Source organism: Gossypium arboreum, chromosome 1 (assembly GCF_025698485.1).
Source record: "Gossypium arboreum isolate Shixiya-1 chromosome 1, ASM2569848v2, whole genome shotgun sequence".
NCBI lineage: Eukaryota > Viridiplantae > Streptophyta > Magnoliopsida > Malvales > Malvaceae > Gossypium > Gossypium arboreum.
In genome coordinates, this window is record NC_069070.1 from 102281640 (window position 1) to 102301206 (window position 19567).

The 19567-nt window shown below is 31.7% G+C and overlaps 1 protein-coding gene across 1 annotated transcript; it reads right to left on the reverse strand.

The window, feature by feature from the left end:
• Positions 1-222: 222 nt before the first annotated feature.
• Positions 223-10360, reverse strand: LOC108481615 (putative 12-oxophytodienoate reductase 11). Its single transcript, XM_017784725.2, is given in 6 exon segments — positions 223-500; positions 8870-9187; positions 9482-9658; positions 9745-9875; positions 9966-10106; positions 10209-10360. Coding segments are annotated over 6 exon segments (1128 nt in total). The 5' UTR covers positions 10292-10360.
• Between the last annotated feature and the right edge of the window lie 9207 nt (positions 10361-19567).

Sequence of the window (19567 nt, forward strand, 5' to 3'; positions counted from 1 at the left end):
AATATATTATACTAATAAATATTAAATCCTATAGAAAAAAAATATATTTTTGTTTCACTTGACTTGAAGGCTATCTCTTGTTTTATTTAATAGAAATTTGGATCACACAACTTTAATAAATAATAATAAGTGAACTAAGCATGTGAAACCAGACCCTAAAGCAATGCATGGAGATGGAGTTGTTTGAAATACAATATGTAGGGTATAAAGAATAAAATTTAGTTATGGGGTTGGATAGAGAAAAGAATAGTCCGTATAACCAACAACAGGATTCTGAGTGTAAAAGGTATTTCTATCATACTTGTTAAGCACAACATTGAGCTCAAATCTCCTTGGCAAATCAGGGTTTGCCAGAAACAAGCGTCCAAATGCAACCAGATCCGCTCCACCCTTAGCAACCACTTCATTTCCCTCTTCTCTATTGTATCCGCCGGCTACTATAAACGTTCCTTTGAAAGCCTTTCTCATCGGCGACAAGCTGTTTTTTGTTTTTTGACTCTCTATTAAAGAATTAATGGTTGTGGCTGTTAGCAGTTAGTTTGTTTGTATAGTTAGCAGTTCGTTAGTCTGTTACTGATCAGTTGTTGTTATTCAACTATTAACTATGGCTTGTATATATATCGTTGGATATTGCTTTGTTAAATGATATATAGAAGAATTACTCATTCTTGTTTCCTAAGGTGTGTTTCTCATTATGGTATCAGAGCCATAATTTTTTTTTAGTCACATTTTTTTATGGCTACTGACGCTGTTTCCGGAAATGATGACAACACTCATCAGTCGTTCAACACTATGCTCCTAGTGATGGCTTGTCCCCTGATCCTGGCCTTGGTTCTTTGCGCACAGTTCATCAGTTTCCTAAACATGGTACGGTGAAACTCAGCGATCGTAATTTTCTTCTGTGGAAACAATAGGTGATGCTCATTCTTGAAGGTTATGATTTGCATAACTTTGTTCTTGGTACTGTTGCTGCTCCTCCACAGTCTGTTGTTGATACTAATGGGGTTCTTGTTCCCAATCCTGCGTTCTTGTTTCACATGCAACAAGACAAGTTGTTAGCTTCATGGCTTTTATCCACTGTCAGTAATGATATTTTGGTTCATCTCAGTGGTGCCCGAACGAGTTTTGAAGTATGGGACAGTGTGTCGCGTAGGTTTGCTTCAAAATCTACTTTAGCGATCTCTACTCTGCGCCATTCTTTTTATTCTCAGAAGAAAGGTTCTTTAACGGTCAAAGAATACTTGGCTAAGGTCCAAAGTCTATGTGACACTCTCATAGCTGCAAGAACTCTCATTTCTGAGCAAGAACAAGTTAGCATCGTTCTTGCTGGTCTTCCAATTGAGTTTGAGTCTATCCGTATTGTTGCTTCTGCGAAGAATGTTTCTCTTGATCTTCTTGGTGAAATGTTGTTGGATTGTGAGACTCGACAATAGGATTTGGTGTCTAGTATGTCGTTACAAACGAATGTTGCTCAGCAGAGTGGTTCCACTTGTAACGCCCCTAACCCGTATCCGCTGCCAGAATAGGGTTTCGGAGCATTACTACCACTTGCAAATCACTAAAAAAAATTCACTTAAATACTTATCAATTCAATGCATCAATAAATATATTACCATTCAATCAATGGCTTGGCACTTGCCTAAGCATCAACAACAACACTTGTTAGTGTACTTACACATATTTCATATAAATTCTTATTTTCTCAATATGTCATATTTGAATTTAATATTCGTCTTAACTTACATATTTTCCTTATGTTAACATAAAAAGATAATCTCATATGTACATGTCATGATACATATCATTCTCTTACCGTTTCTTTAATAACATATATCATTCATTTCATTATATCAACATTTCATGCACCATCATTTCCTTATATCTTAGGTAAATTTATTTGGTAATGGTTCGTATTAAACTTAACATAATTTAAATTCCATGTACCTATACTTATTTCATTTATCTATCTTATAAATTATTTCATACAACTATTTTGTACATTTATTTCCATATGACCAATTCTCGTAAACATTTCACATTACCATTTTGTATAACCAATTCATTTAACCATTTGTTATATTACCTGAATATTAGTTGTCCAACAGATATCTTGGCGTTTCTCTTCCACGATCTTATTTATCTTCGACATGATGCCATAGTGTCTTTCAACTATGGTCTTACTCATTTTCATCATGTTGCCATGGTATCATTCAACCATGGTCTTATTCATTTCCGTCACGTTGCCATGGTATCTTTCAACCATGGTCTTACATTTCATGTCACGTTGCCATGGTATCTTTTAACCATGGTCTTACACGTTTCATATCAGGTTGCCATGGTATCTTTCAACCATGGTCTTACACGTTCATATCGAGTTGCCATGGTATCTTTCAACCATGGTCTTACACATTTCATATCGAGTTGCCATGGTATCTTTCAACCATGGTCTTACACATTTCATATCAGTTGCCATGGTATCTTTCAACCATGGTCTTACACATTTTCTATCATAGAGCACACTCTCATGAACCTCATTCTTACATGGGATTACCGGTCCGAGCTAAATCCTCAGTAATATAAACTCATAGAGTATTGTCGGGATTACCGGTCGAGCTAAATCCTCGCAACGACAATTACTCTAATGAGCTTGGATCCAATTACTATCCAAAGCTAAATTCAGACCTAATTCGGATTACCCGTCCGGGCTAAATCCATTTTACACATATTCTTCGGAGGGCTATATCAGTTAGGATCACCCGTCCGGCTAGATCCTTTTTACCGTCAATTCGTTTTCAGAGATCCATCGAATTTTCCTTTCATTCAACCGGGATTTCTTCCTATTTTATCAAATATATCAATGTTTCATCAATTTTCATATAATGAACATTCAAATCATATTCATATCAAAAACATGCATTTCAAGCATTTAAGAATATAATTCAAGTTACACGAACTTACCTCATTGATTGTTCGTGTTTATGATTTCATTATTCTGATATATTTTCTTTTCCATGATCAAGTCTCGTATTTGTGTCGTTCGGATCTTTATAAATAAATTTGATCATCATTTTCATTCATTTCATATTCTAATGCATTTAATTAATGCTCCAGCAAAATTACCATTTTGCCCTAAACTTTTAATTAATGACGATTTCATCCTTAGGGTCAAGAAAATAAAATTCTTGCAATTTAATCCTTATTTCCAGCTATTATTATCATACATATCGATAATGATCCATGAATTCTATAAAATATCAAAATTTTTCACAATTTCAACACTTTTCAATTTAATCCCTAAAACATGTTTTCCCGATCTTGAACTGAATTGATAATTTCATTAAATTTTGTAATTTAAATAATAAAATAATCTATTTCATGCAATTTAGTCATTTCGACATTTTACAAAATTGCCCATAAAGTTTTACTTTTATTCAATTTAGTCCCTAAGCCTAAAACATGCAAATTAGCCATGCTAGATGAATATTCATACATATTTTCCTCCTCCTCCTCTCCATTCCACATCCTTAATTTATATAACATGCAACAAGTAACATTATCAATAATTTCACTATTTACTTATATGTACATTCAAAACTGTCCATTTGCATCATAGTCACTAAATTATTTATATATTAAGCTACAGAACTCGAAATTAAGATCCGTTAATTTTTTCTGAAACTAGACTCACGTGTATTATTACCATAAAATTTTCAGAATTTTTGGTTTAGCCAATTAGTACTGTTTATTCATTAAAGTCTCCCCTATTTTGCTATTTGGCAGTTCTAACCACTCTTCACTAAAGTTTAATTATCTCTTTAAACAGAATTCAAATGATGTTATAATTTATTTCTTATAAAAATAGACTCATTAAGGAATTTAACCATATAAATTATGTAACAAAATTATTTTTGTATAATTTTTAGTGATTTTTCCAAGTCAGAACAAGGGATCTTGAAATCATTCTGAACCAGTCTCACAAAAATATAAATATCTTAAAATACAGAATTAATTTACTCTCTCTATTTATTTTATATAAAATAGACTCAATAAGCTTTAATTCCATATCACACTTAGCTTATAATTCAATTTCTATAATTTTTGGTGATTTTTCAAAGTTAGCCTATTACTACTGTCTAAAACTACTTTAGTGCAACATATTGATTACCAAGTTTATAACACTCCTATTTCCATTTTCTACCATATTTCCCATTATTTTCTCTCATTTCCCTTCACTAATATATCAAAAACATGGAACCATATAAAAGAAAACTCTACATTAACATCAATTCCATGCTTTTTCAACAATATTAGACTTAAAAATATATTGAAATTTTAATGTTCTTACCTTTTTCTTATTAACTTCAATCTTTAACTTGATTTTTCTCTCTCCTCCAGCTTCTGTTTCTTGAATCCAACTTGATATTCTTGCTCCCCATCACCTCTTTGCTATCTTTCTCTCTTGATGGCTATGGAAATTCTTTCAATTTTTAGGTGAGAATAATGAATTTTTGGTGAAAGGACTAAATTGTAAAGAAAGAAAACTTCTTTTCTTCTTACTCTTTCTCACGTTGGTTTGCATGGAAAGGAAAGATGATGAAAATTCTTCATCTTTCTTTCCTTATATACTAAATAAATAATAATAAAATAATATTAAATATCTCATAAAATATTAATAAAATAATATTTATCTAATTAATTAATTTAAAATATCATCAACATAATCATTACATTCTAGAATTCTCTCTCTTACTTATTGACCATTTTGCCCTTCATGATCTTTTAGAATTCCATCCTTGAGTCATCATTTAATTTGGTAAAATTACAATTTAGTCCCTCATAGTTCTTCACTTATTCAATTTGGTCCTAATTTATCCATTTTCCTTAGTTTTTAGATCATTCTATCCTTAAAATATTTACACTATTGGTCCTTCCACTTTTCATATTTACACTTTAACCCCTTAAGTCTTGAGTATTTACTCTTAGGCAACAAAACTTTTTTGACTTTTACAATTTAGTCCTTTCCTGAATCAAGATATCATAATTTACTTCCCAATGTTGCCATAACTCAAAACTTCCCTTTTTATCACTTTATTTTCTTATTTTATTATATCAAGGATAATATATTACTGTAAAGATTTTCGGGGTATTACACCACTAGTAGCAGCATTGGTCAGTCTGCTAAAGATTTTAGACCTTCTTACAGGGGCCGTGGTCGGTCTTCTCGTGGTAGAGGCCGCGATAGGAAATTTTTCCCCAACAAACCTCAGTGTCAACTCTGTGGCCGGATTGGTCATACGGTTCAGAAGTGTTATTATCGCTTCGATGAATCCTTTGAGGGTGTCTCTGATCAACCTATGCAGGTGCACTATAATCAGTTTCAAGGTCCCTCTACTTTGTCTTGTGATGGTTCGCATAGTTGTTCTCACTCTAGCCGGGTTCAAGGATTAAGTTTGCAAGCAAATGTTGCCTCCAAACAAGGGCTATGTTCCACAAACGGCAAGGTCTGGTATCCGGACTCAGGTGCGTCTAATAATGTAACAAATGATCTAGACAACTTGCAGGAGTCAGCACCATATGCAGGTACCAACAGGCTCTTTATGGGAAACGGTGTGTCAGTATCTGTGGCTCACACTGGTTCCAGTCGTTTTACTTCTGGCAATCGAGTTTTTCACTTGAAAAATGTTTTGCATGTTCCTCATATTTGCAAAAACTTATTGTCTGTTGCCCAGTTTGCTGGTGATAACCAAGTCTACTTTGAATTTTATCCTCACTATTATTTTGTGAAGGATATCAAGACAAGGATCGTATTGTTGGAGGGCCGCATGCATAATGGTTTGTACCAGTTTGATTTATGCAACTCCAAGTGACTTCAAAATAGTGATTTTTCAGCAGCTACTACTTGTACTGATTTTTGCCATTCCAGCCGAGTCAACCATGATGATTTTTCAGCCATGGCTTATACTGCTCATTTGAAGTCCTCCAGTGCTAGTAGTTGTGTTTTTTATTTGTGGCACAAGAGACTTGGCTACCCTTGTACTAAGACTGTCATTGCAGTTCTAAATAAGAATAATATAGCTTTTAATAATTGTAAGTTCATCAGTATGTTCTGCATGTCAACTTAGAAAATCTCACAAACTTCATTTTTTTCCATCCACTACCAAGTTTTCAGCTCCTTTTGAACTTATTGTATCAGACCTTTGGGGGCCGACTTCTATCTCTTCTGAAGGCCAGTCTTATTATGTGTCTTTTGTTGATGCTTACTCACGACATACCTGGATGTATCTCATTAAACACAAGTCTGAAGCTCTTGAAAAGTTTCTTCATTTACAGAAGTTAGTTGCTGTTCAATTTAGTTGTTCTATAAAGGTCCTCCAGTCTGATTGGGGAGGAGAGTTTCGGTCTTTTCCTAAGGTTCTTGCTCAGCTTGGGATTCATCATCGCCTCTCCTGTCCTCACACTTCAGAACAGAATGGGTTGGTGGAAAGAAAACATAGATATATCAGTGTCGTCTACCTTATTAATAGGCTTTCCACCTCCGTTCTTGATGGCAAGTCTCCTTATGAAGTCTTACATAAAGCCCCTTCTCCATACAGGCATCTACGGATTTTTAGTTGTCGCTGTTACCCTTATCTCAGGCCGCTTAATATTCATAAGCTACAGTATCGCTCTCGACCTTCGTGTTTCTTGGCTACAGTCTCATTCACAAAGGGTATAAATGCCTAGATGACACTGGCAAGTTGTTTGTCTCTCGCCATGTAGTATTTGATGAGGCTATTTTTCATTTGCTACTCCTGCTTCTCCAGATAGTTCTGTGTCTGCTATTGCTTCATCTCGCCCAAGATCACGAATCTTCGCCCAGAGTACGCTATCCGTCTGATCTTCACTCTTCAGGGTCTGCTACCGTTCAGCCTCGTCCAACTGCTACTATGTTGTCTTCCATTCCAGCTAGCAGTACTCGGCTTTCTCCTTCTCCTGCTGAGGTCTCTTCACAAACCTCTCAAATGGTGTCCAGTAGTGTTCCAGTTATTGAGTCGATACCTGTTCCTCAGCAGACCTGGTCAAAAAGTGGAATTTTCAAACCCCGTGTCTTCTCAGCAGAGGTTGGTATTTCTAAATCGACTACAATTGAGGAGGCTTTATCATCTAAGGAATGGGCTCTGGCCGCTCAACAGGAGTTTGATGCGTTGATTAGAAATCAGACATGGGACTTGGTTCCCTTACCTGCCAACCGGAGAGCTGTAGGGTGCAAATGGGTGTTTAAGCTCAAAAGACATGCTAATGGCTCCATAGCCTGATACAAAGAACGTTTGGTGGTCAAAGGGTATCTTCAGGAAGCTGGCATTGACTTCCATGAAACTTTCAGTCTGGTTGTCAAGCCAACAACCATTCGTGTTGTCCTAACGCTTGCTGTAAAGTTTGGTTGGCATCTCCGGCAGCTCGACATCAACAATGCCTTCCTTAATGGAGATTTGTCCGAAGAAATTTACATGGTTCAACCTCCTAGTTTTGAACAAAAACATGATAATCAAACTTTGGTATGCAAACTCAAGAAGGCTCTATATGGTCTTAAGCAGGCTCCCCGAGCTTGGTTTTCCAAGTTGAGAGACTTTTTACTCATGTCCCAGTTTGTTTTGACAAAATCCGACAACTCTTTGTTTGTTCGAAAAACTAAGGATGTTTGTCTCTATGTCCTTGTTTATGTGGACAACATTATTGTTACTGGGAATGACAAAGGTAGCATTGATGAGTTTGTCACAATTTTGAATACAACATTTTCCTTGAAAGACATGGGGTATCTTTCTTATTTCCTTGGAATTGAGGTTCTTCCTACTACTGAAGGGCTATTTTTAAGTCAGCAGAAATATGTGCTTGATCTTCTACGGAGAGCCAAGATGGATCAAGCAACAGGTTCACCTACGCCCATGGTCACCTCCTGTGCTTTGTCTCACCATGTTGGCAGTGCAGTGGAGAATGCATCGAATTATAGAAGTATTATGGGCGCATTACAGTACGGGTCATCACCAGGCCTGATATCGCTTTTGCTGTCAACAAGGTTTGCCAATTCATGCATCAACCTTTAGATCAGTACTTTAAGGCTGTGAAACGTAATTTTCGGTACCTTCAAAACACCATGGATTATGGTCTGCATTTCACTCAAACTGCCAATCTAGATTTAGTAGGGTACTCGGATGCTAATTGGGGAACTGATGTGGATGATAGACGATCTACTACCGAGTTTTGTGTGTGTCTCGGAGGGAATCCGGTTGCCTGGGGATCCAAGAAACAAAAAGTAGTCTCCAGGTCCACTGCTGAAGCAGAATATCGTGGTCTTGCTCACACTGTCACTGAAATGGTTTGGCTCAAGTCTCTCCTCTCTGAGCTGCATATCTCTCCTACTCGCAAAGCTGCTGTTTGGTGCGATAACTCTGGAGCTGTTGCTATTTCTGCTAATCCCGTTATTCATTCAAAATTCAAACATGTGGAATTAGATCTCTTCTTTGTCAGGGAAAGAGTTGCTGCTGGGCGATTGCAAGTAGGACATGTTCCCGCTCAAGAGCAAATAGCTGATGTATTCACTAAGCCTTTGTCTGTGCCTTTGTTTACAAAGTTCAGGTCATGTCTCAAGCTTATTGCTAAACCTGGTCAGTCAGCAGTCATGAGAAAGCTGGAGGCATATTAAGGAATTAATGGTTGTGTCTGTTAGCAGTTAGTTTGTTTGTATAGTTAGCAGTTCGTTAGTCTGTTACTGATCAGTTGTTGTTATTCAACTATTAACTATGGCTTGTATATATATCGTTGGATATTGCTTTGTTAAATGATATATGGAAGAATTACTCATTCTTGTTTCCTAAGGTGTGTTTCTCATTACTCTCGAATTGGGTGATCATCCTTGGCTCTATCATATGGCAGTACAAAATATCGTATTTGTTCAAGGATTGGGCCATGTAAAGGCCAAGTGCTTCTGGGTTTGAGTCGGCATAGTCGTTGTAATCTGCAAATGGAGATAGTCTGATCCCAACTCTGTCGGCTCCGATCTCATCGGTGACTGCTTCAACTACTTGTAGAGGGAAGCGGCAACGATTTTCTAAGCTCCCTCCATACTCATCTGTTCTATCATTCACTTGGTCCTTCAAGAACTGATCAATCAGATATCCATTAGCTCCATGAATCTCAACTCCGTCAAAACCTGTAATATAAAATCATTAGCTTTTTTTCCTGATGAATCAAGCAAAGATATTGTTTACATGCTGTTCCAGCCTACAGGGTCTTAGGAATATTGCTTTTTATTCTGTAATTTTAGTATGTGATCATTAACCAAAAAAATTGCCATGTTGACAAATTTTACCAGAAATACTAATGGTTTTAATGATTGAACGATAAATTTTAAATTGAAAAGGTATTTAAAATCAGGGACTAACAGCAGATTCTAGCCTAAAAAAGAAAGGTGTAAATCTAAAATCAAGCGGTGAGGAAGTAGTACCAGCTTGCATGGCATTTCTAGCAGCCTTTCTAAAGTCGTTAACGACTTGCGTTATCTCATGAGTTGTTAGCCGGCGATGAGCTGGAAAAGATGCCTCCGTTACGCCATCAATGTGAGTCTTAGCTTGTATCGGTTTGTCCGTACATGAGATTGGAGGCTGACCATCAGGTTGGAAACCTGTACACAAATATTATCAGAAAACCATTTAACAAATGATTGTGCTCCTTAGAGATGAAGAACAAAAAAAGAAAATGATTACTCACAATAATCAGAAGCTCTACCAGCATGCCATAGTTGACAAAAGAATATGCTCCCTTTCTTATGAACAGCATCCACAATTGGTTTCCATGCCTCCACTTGTTGTTGCGTCCAGATGCCAGGAGTGTTTGGGTAGCTTCAAAAATCTTGAAGGTTCAATTTTATATGATTAAATTCTATACAGCCATTGGCATAGAAGGATTTAATTAAATGAAATAGTACGTACCCTTGAGCAGTTTCTGAAACACCAGATGCTTCTCCTATCAATAAACCACCTTACGTTGTTCTTTAGGAGTAATACAAGATGGCATGAGGTTGAGCAAGGAAGTTGTAGGATCTCAGTCTGGACAAGGGTGCCAAAACTATCCTAAAACATTAACAACAAACAGTGTTGCTTTAAAACTTTTGAACAGGGTGAAACAATAAAAACCTTAACCACCGTTCTAGTGTATGTTGAAACCAGACAGACCTGTGAGAGAGACTAAAATTGGACATCTTGTAAGGAGCGAGGAGGGCAGGAATGAAATCCATATTCTCCTGTGAAGTAGCCATGCTCTGATCGCCCTTGGTTGAATAATGGATTGAGCGTTGCGTTTCGCGGTTTGCAACGATGACAAGTTCGCTGACTTTGGGTTACATTTTCTACTATTATTATATAGGGGTAATAAATTATTTCACATTCCAACTTAAAAAAAAGTTATTTTAGATTTTTATTTAATTTTTTACTTTTAAATTTATATTTTTTATCAAATCATTCCAAAATAAATATAAAAGTTAACTTTTTTACTTTGTAGGAATGGACTACCACGTGGATGATATGTTAGGATTCGATTAAATTTTAAAAATTAAAAAATATAAAAATATTTTAAAATAAAAATTATTAAAATTATTTAAAAATATAAAATTATAAAAATAGTTTTTACTATTTTTTAATTTTAAATAAATAATTAAATGTTAGCGTATTATTCATATGCAAATTTATATGTCAATAAAGTTAACAAATATTTCTTATCAATTTTGAGATGATTTCACACAAAAAAAACTCAATGGTTATAAAACTTTTCATAAAAAATTGAAAAGTCAAAAAAATCATTATACCTGTTTGCATGTAAACCACACGTCATCTACTTGGAAAGGAAATATGTTCCTAGGTTTTTCTCCTTTTTAAAGGTAATTACGTAGTTGAATGGAAAATGTTTTTCATTGTAAATGTTCTGCCCATTGTCTGGCGGCTTTTTCATTTTATCTTTTTATATGGAATAGATAATTGTTAATTGTATTAGATATCCTTAAAACTATGACCTTAATTTTAAATTAGTTTTAAATTTTAAAATATTTTAATTACATTCTAAATTATTAATGTTATATCAATAACGTCCTTTAATTATTAAAAATATTAATTTAATCGTTAAATAACACGTCAAATTTTACGTGGAATAATTTAGAATGAAAATTCTAAAGAAAAGTAAAATAGTACAGTGTAACTTTTAGAAGTTTAAAATAAAAATTAAGTACAGTGAAAAAGAGAGATAATAAATAATGAAGCTTTTGCAAAAGTTTCAAAAACTTCAAAGCCAATATTTTTATAATATTTATTTTTCTTTAAACTTTTATTATTTTAAACTGCCACATAAGCTTTGACATCTTATTTAATAGTTAAATAGTGATATTAGTAATGGAAGGACTTTATTGATATAACCTTCACAGTTTAGGAATATAATTAGAATATTTTAAAATTTGAAGACCAATTTAAAATAAAAATTATAATTTAAGGGTGTATGGTGCAATTAAATCTAAAATAAATAAAACTCATACTTAATAAAATTTAAACCTAAAATACAATGAATTATAAACTTGTATCATTATCATTTTAACTAAAATTTTATTTGATTTTTAAATAATTTTAATAAATATATTTATTATATAATTTTTTACTCACAACATTTGTAGGTGAATTATGGGTTAAGATCCACTCTATTACGTTTTCACCATTAATATCTAATACAATGATCATCACCATTCAAATGTGCAGGGTACCATATATATAACCCGTTTATTAAATGTGAAAATTAAATTGTGAATAGTGATTAAACATGCAATGAATATTAATGGATGAAAAAACAGTTAAGTGGAGTCAAAACTGTGAACTATATAATCTAGTTTTTTTTTTAAGAAATATCACAAATTTTTTAATCCCACATTTTGTATATACTTATTCGGACAAATAAATTCATTTATAGTTTTAAAATTAGTGGTATTTATGTTGATTGAGCCTTAATTTAATTGACATTGTTGCTATTGTAACATCAAGAGGGGGTTTAAGCAAGTTAATTTTTCCTTTGACATAAGGGTTGAGAGGGGTTATTGGTAAATGCAGGCATTATATAAAAAAAAGAAGAAATATACAGGTAATTTTTAAATTATAATTAAAAAAGATAAGCAATTAGTTTAGCGATAGTAACATCCTAACATCCCCTCAAATGATAACATTGTCATTTTGGATTGTACATATGTTAGAATTTTTAAAGTAAACAAAATATAATTATTAATATTAGTGGATAAGACAATTGGATATCATAGGAAATTAAAAGGGCCTTTGAATTTAGAGAAATTAATTTGAGGTATTGACTAAATTGTGAAGGTGTGAGAAGTGTTGGGCAAGCGTGTGAAAAATAAAAATAAGAAAAGATTGGATTAGATAGATGGGAAAATAAGAAAGGTCTTGAAGAGCAATTTAATCAAGAAAGTATTTAAAGTTGTGGATGAGATTAAGAGTAAATGGAATTCTTAATTAAATATTATTTATGATTTAAAATACAAAAAGAAAATAGGTTTTTTTTTTCTACATAGAAAGATGTAGAAAAATCTTTCATTAACATTTTCACCATCTCTCTCCCACGTCTCTCTCATCTTCTTCTCGAATTAATTTTTGTTTTCTTTCATTTTAGTCCCTTTCTATCATTTTCACTCCTCAAGCTCAAACTTCAAATTTATTCCATAAATTTTTTGTGAAATTAAAAGAATAACTCCATGATAAGTTAAGTTTTTTTTTTTTTGTGAAGTTAGGGTTTTGAGAAAGGTTAAGGTAAGGACATAGGCGAATATAGGGGGCTAGCAGGGGCCTGGCTCCCTCTAAAATGGAAAATTTTAATTTAGGCCCTTGAATTTTTTTTAAAATTTTAATTTAATAAATGTAAAATTGCAATTTGACCCCCCTAAATTATAAAAATTTAATTTAATCCTTTAAAAAATATAAAAATATAGACTATAAAAAATTAAAATTTTATTCGGCCCCCTGTTTTCGCCCTTGGGTAAGGATGATGAATTTTTTTAAGGATTTCATGCGTAGTTCATAAAATGCATGAAAATAGTATGTGATTATTATTTTGATGTTAAATATTGAGCATGTGTGCTATGTTGATAAAGAGAAAGAAGAAAAGTGAACATCAAGTTGGTGATAAAAGTAAAGGAGTAACAAAAGAGTGAAGGAAGAAGGAAAGGCCCATTCTAAGCATTTCATAGTAAGTACCTCAAGAATTTTACTTTACCTATTTAAACCTTAAATGAAAACTTGACTAAATGGTGTAGTAATATTCATGGGATTTATTTGAATATGAAAAGATGATATGTATTATGGAATTTATTTGAAAGTGAAGATGTACTTTTATAATAAATTGAATAGTTATGTGTAGTGAATTTGGAGAAAAAGGACTAAAATTGCAAGAGTGTAAAAAGTTAGATAGGTGAAATACATAATAAGATAAAACGTTTAAGTGAAGTGTTAACTGTTGATGAAATAAATGTCAAGTTGAATTTGATGATTGTTAAATCTATATAGATAATGATTAAATTGTAAAAAGAGTAAAGTTTGAATTATTTTTATTTGTTGAGAAAACGTAGTGAAATTATATATTTAAATGCCCATGTAACAAAATAAGAACTAGTAGGATATAAATGACATGCTATTAGGAAAAATTTTATGTGCGCAAATGATAGTGACACTATGATGCAAGTGATAGTGGCACTTCAGTGCAAATGACAATAGCACGCTCGTGCGAATAACAGTGGCACTCTGGTGCAAATTATCGATTTTTTTGCATATCCTATATGTTTTATTGAGTCTACAATTAGGCAATAGATTTTCAGGGTAAGTAAATTTAATAATGAAAATGGTAAGTGACTTATGATCGTTATTTCGATACCTTATTATAGTTATTATTCAAATAAGTTCAAGTATGATGGTAATACCTCATAAGTTGCATCCTTGAGTAATGAATAAGTTTTAAATGAAAATTTTAAAATTTGATGTACTTATTAAGCTTTCACAAACTTAACACGCTATTCTTCTAATGTGTAGGTGAAGATTTAATTTGAATCTCTAGAGCGAAGGTTAATTCTGACTCATCTCATCACAAAATGAAGTTTGGAAGAGAGTATGATTTTGATGTTTGGTTTTAACTCATGGCATGTACATAGGATATTCTAAGCATATCTATGGAAGAATTCAAATGGAAGCATATGATAGTTTTGATCTTCCTTGATAATTTTGTAAACTTGGTTATGTTCAATTTTGTATTAAGTTGCATTAAATGATGCTCAATGTTGGAAATTGGCATAAATGAATGTAGTATTGGTTGAATTGGATGATAGGTACCACATGGGCATTGATTTAGGAGTTGTGAATCAAAATGCGTAAGATTCAAGGTGACAGAACTCATGTTGCGACGTCGGGTTCATGAAGTCACAACGAGCCTATTCAGTGAGTGACGTTGCATTGTGGTACTCTTGAAGTCGTGACGAGCTTAGTCGGAGAGTGAAGTCGCGATGTGGTATCTTAGAAGTCGTGACGAGCACTCGATTAGTTCAAAACTTTACAATTTAGTCCATAAACAACTTTTGATCACCTAAGAAGCTTTTGCATGCTTGTATAAAGCTCAGATAAGTATATAAATCATATTTTAATTGTTCATTGAGTTTGATATCTTGAGTAAGAATGTTAAATTGATATGGAATTATTGTAGTTGCTCCGACAACAAATGTAACATCTCGATACCTTGACCAGTGATAGGGTCGAGTATGAAGTGTTATAGTGATTAAAAAGATTATGCTTAAAATAATGTATAATTAGTTTTAGAAATAAATGTGTTTCTAAAGTTTTAATTAAACAATTATAAAAGACTAAAATATCCTTATGATTTCAACTTTTTATTTTAGAAATTAAAGTTTTCTTTTGACATTTTATTAATATTAAATTAACTTGTGATTAAAGGCGGATCCTTATATAGGAAATTTTGAGAAATTTTGATTTCTTCCTTGAAGTTTTAGAAAACTTTAATTAAATCTCTTCAATTCTTTTGAAAATTTTAATTAAATTATATTAAAAATTTTAAATTCTCATTAGACTCATTAAATTACCAGTAAACTGCTTGTGATATTATCTCAGCGGGGCTTTATAGTAGAATAGGTAAATTATCATTTCGGTTTGATGGGAAGAAAGGAAGAATAATTTTTGGTTAAAGTATGTTTCAATTTCTTTTATCTTTTGTATATTTAGAATTTTATTTTTTTCTTTCATTTTATAAGACTTAGTTTTATTATTTAAATTTAAAAAATTCAAAATATTGCACCATTAAAATTCTTTTATTAAATTAAAGTTTATTACACTGTCATTTGTTTTGTTACAAAGTTACCAATTAAGTTAAAACTAAAGGAAGAAGAAAAGAAAAAAAATTTTAATTGATTAAAAAAATAAAAGCATAGGGACTAATTTTAACTAATAGAAAATATAGAAAATTACATTGAAAGAGATGAAGAAGGAGGAAAACAAAGGAAGAAGCAGAAGAGAATGAAAAATAAAAAAAAATTAAAAGAACATAAAATAAAAAATTAAATTGCTCAAAACGAAAAAAATATGAAGACTAATTGTATAGTTTAATCTAAAAGTATTGTTTGAAATAATAATTTAATGTGTCACGTCAACTTACGGTTACACTATTAATGACAATTAATGGCTTAGTAATTAAAATGTTACAACACGTTAACGTAAGTGACTAAAACGTAACCTTTCAAATATAAATGATTAAATGTAATTGAGATAAATAAAAATAATTATTTTGATAGTTTATCCTTTAAAGAATCATTTAAAATAAAATTTTCATATACTCAATTTAAATAAAAATTATTTTATTTTTAAATTATGTATTTAAAATAATTAATTTACATGTTTTATGATCTGCGTTCGATCAATAAAAGAAAATTTTAAATATTTATTAGCTTTAATTTTGAATTTTAAATAGCGTATTTAAAATGTTTGATCTACCTACTCACAAATTAATTTAAGATCAGTACCAAATTCGTTTAAAATTTTTAATTATTAAATGAATTAGACAATACAATTACTTGTTGTTCGAAATAATATATTTAGGGAAAACATTCATTGTTATTATATTTGTAAACTATGGCAAATTTTTATAGTGACAAATCTCGTGTTAGTCAGATAATTAGGGTGTTTATCGTCTCAGGTGTGGTTTAAATTTGAATCGAGCTTATCACGTTGTTATTAGAGTTTTACTCTCTTGTAATTCATCAAAAAAATTTGATTCAGCCAATTTAAAATATGTTATTAAAGAAAAAGCAATAAAGCAGATGATGGTGTTGGCTTCATTAGATCTATTTATTTATTTATAATCTTAATATAAATTTTGATAATATCTACTCGATTACCTATAGTTCCTCCCCAACTCATAAATAAAAAGATAATGCGTTTTAGTGCACTCGAACCCATATCTTCGTACATTGACAATAATATTCATACCAATCAAAGTAAAATTCATTTAACTTATTAGATTTATTATTAAAAATAAATAAATAAGTAGAGTGCACCACTGTTTATGCTACGGAAATTTATTTATTAATTTCTTGGCTGTAAAGTTTTTACAACCTTGTCCAATAGAAATACTGATTTTGAAAAAAGATTCAATTTAGTCCAATCAACAACATAAGACTCACAAATAAGGACAAATTCGCCCAGAATGCATGTGGAAATAGACAACATTAGGAATATTCCCGAGCACTCGTAGGTTGACTTTACATTAATTCATATATGTTTATAATTGTGGGTTGTACTTGATTATTAGCTGATATATTATTGCTTCTAATTTGTATTATATTTTCATAGCAATATGAGGTGAAAACAACACATTTACTTTAAATAGCATGTGTAACGATAGAATATTTTAATTTAAAGTCAATTATATTCAAAGTTATTAAATTATGAATGAGTTTATGTTTTGATAATTTAAAGTTATAAATGGTAATTAAATTATTTAAAAAATTTTATTTGACTTAAAATTGTTGTTATATAATTTTTTATTCACATCGCCTACACCAATTGAATTAATAGTCTCTTAACCTATTATTTAAATAGTGGACTCTTTATATATAACATCGATGTGGGATTATTTCTTCTTTCAAGAAAATTAAGCTGAGTGATGACTTTGAGGTGCTATTCGAAGTGTACTGTTTTACTCAAAATTGATTATCGGCAAAGATCAAAAAGATATTTATGAATGAGAAACCAACGAATTATGTAATAGAAATGAAAGGAAACAGAGCCCTCATTTAGCTACCATTATCATACAATATTGAATTGCTTTTGTTCTTTTCTGTTTAACACCAGTTCCCTAGTTTGCTAGCTCTTGATCAGATAAATTGACTTTAAACCTTTGTTCAGAATCAATTTCCTTTAACCATTATTTCCTTTAAAAGTGAATGGCTAATCAAAATTCAAACAGTATAATTCTATTCCATAACCGCATCACCATCGTCCATAGTTGATATTGTAAAATTATGTGGTAATAAAAAAGCCTCAAGTGATATTCCCCCGTTACCATATCTCCTAATTAATTTGACATTGATGGGCACAACTTTAAGAAAGCCATCTGCTTTCAAGTTAGACCATCCCTTGGAAACATGACTAGGACTCTGATGAGAGTCGAATGTACTACAAATAAGTCTGATCAAATTCTTATGTGAATAATTTCACATATATTTTAAGGATTATATCCTCATTCTAAAGTTAAAAGCTACTCAAAAGTTGGATTATTCAAAGCTCAAATCATTTTGAACAATCAAAATGTTCTCGAATATTTTAGCAGCGGTTTGTTGAACTATTTTAGCCATCTCTCACACCTTATACCTGCAACTGACAACACCATTCATCAAATCCATACTCATCCTCCCAACCGAAGACTTGCTGCCGCACTCGATACAAGTCATTCCCTTTAACCGAACCATTAAGATATAGAAGAACAAGAACATATGCTCATTCGCTGGTTGTGTCGACTTTGAATGGCAAAGCAAGATGGCCTTAGACTTTCCAGCGTTGATGACGTGAGGGAGACGAACCCTTCTGTCTGTGTAGCTTAGTTCTAGAAGGAGAATCGGGAGCAACTCAAAGTGATCAGTTTATTGGTAAACAAATTCCTTGAGTTAATCATTTATCTTTTATATACTTTAGCAGGGTCATAGCTTAGTTGTTTGATATCTTTGAGAAATTTCAATGCCTGGTTGGTCTATGTGTCATAATTTGCTCGTGCAATTCACAGTGTTGTCATGTTATAATTAGTTATCTTAGAGATTCACCCGCATAAACAACGAGAATATAAAAGTAGAGAAAAATGAGTACAAATATTTTACTAGAAAAATCCTCAAAGAGAAAAAAACTACGGACAAATGAGGGCTTCGACTTTTTACTAAATGAGTAAACAAACAAGAGTATAATATGAAGAAAGTTAATTTACCCAAAAACCCTGAATACAAATCTCATAGGTTGCTACAGCTTTCATTTCATCATCTTTTTTATATATTTTGTGGCTACTTTCCCACTTTACTTTGAGTTTAGTCTATACATATACATGTTTGTATAATTCATGCGTGCATAACCATTAAAATCTAGCCTGATCTCACAATGTTGATTCAAACGTAGTTCAACATGTGTGCATTTAACCATGATTTCATTTGTTTGTTTTTTTGCTTTTGCATTAGAAAATTAATGAGGATGTCGTCAAAATTATTAGATACGATATCGTTAAAATACTCTTTTCAAATATGAGTGAATATAAATTTTATTTTATAATAAAATGTCACATTTAACAAAATATTTAGTTCTAAAATTAAATTCGTTCAATTCCATGAATTTATATTCATGTTATCTTTTTACGAGATCATTTTTAAATATTGAACTTAACGTATAATTTTTCCAATTTGAAAACAACACGTATTAGACACAATACTAATTATTGAGAGTTGTGAGGATGCTAATACCTTTTTTATATGTGGTCGACTCCCAAACCCAAATTCGTTTTATTCTGATTTTTTAACGTGGATCCAAAATTTATTTTTTTAAAAGAACTTCAAAAAATTTCTTTTTTAAAAGGTAATTTATATTAAGTGGCCGATCGCACGTTATCAAAAAGATCAATAATAACTCTTATTTTTTTAATAACATCCAATGTTGTAATGAATTTTTTACATGTTTTCTCGAACGTTGTCAAAGTTGTTTTTCAATTAAAAATGATTTTAATATCTGTAATTTACACTTGATTTAAAGAAAAATTGTTGCACATAGATAATAAGGTTAGTAACATATGAAAACTGAACTAAAATTTGATGCATACAAAAATGTTTATGTTAATCTTGTTTCTAAGTTGGGGATTTGAAAAAAATGTAAAACACAGCAAGTACAATAGACTAATAAATAATAAATAATAAATAATAAAAGATAATAAGATAATAAATATAACTTTTGGGACCTTAGGGAGCTTTCAT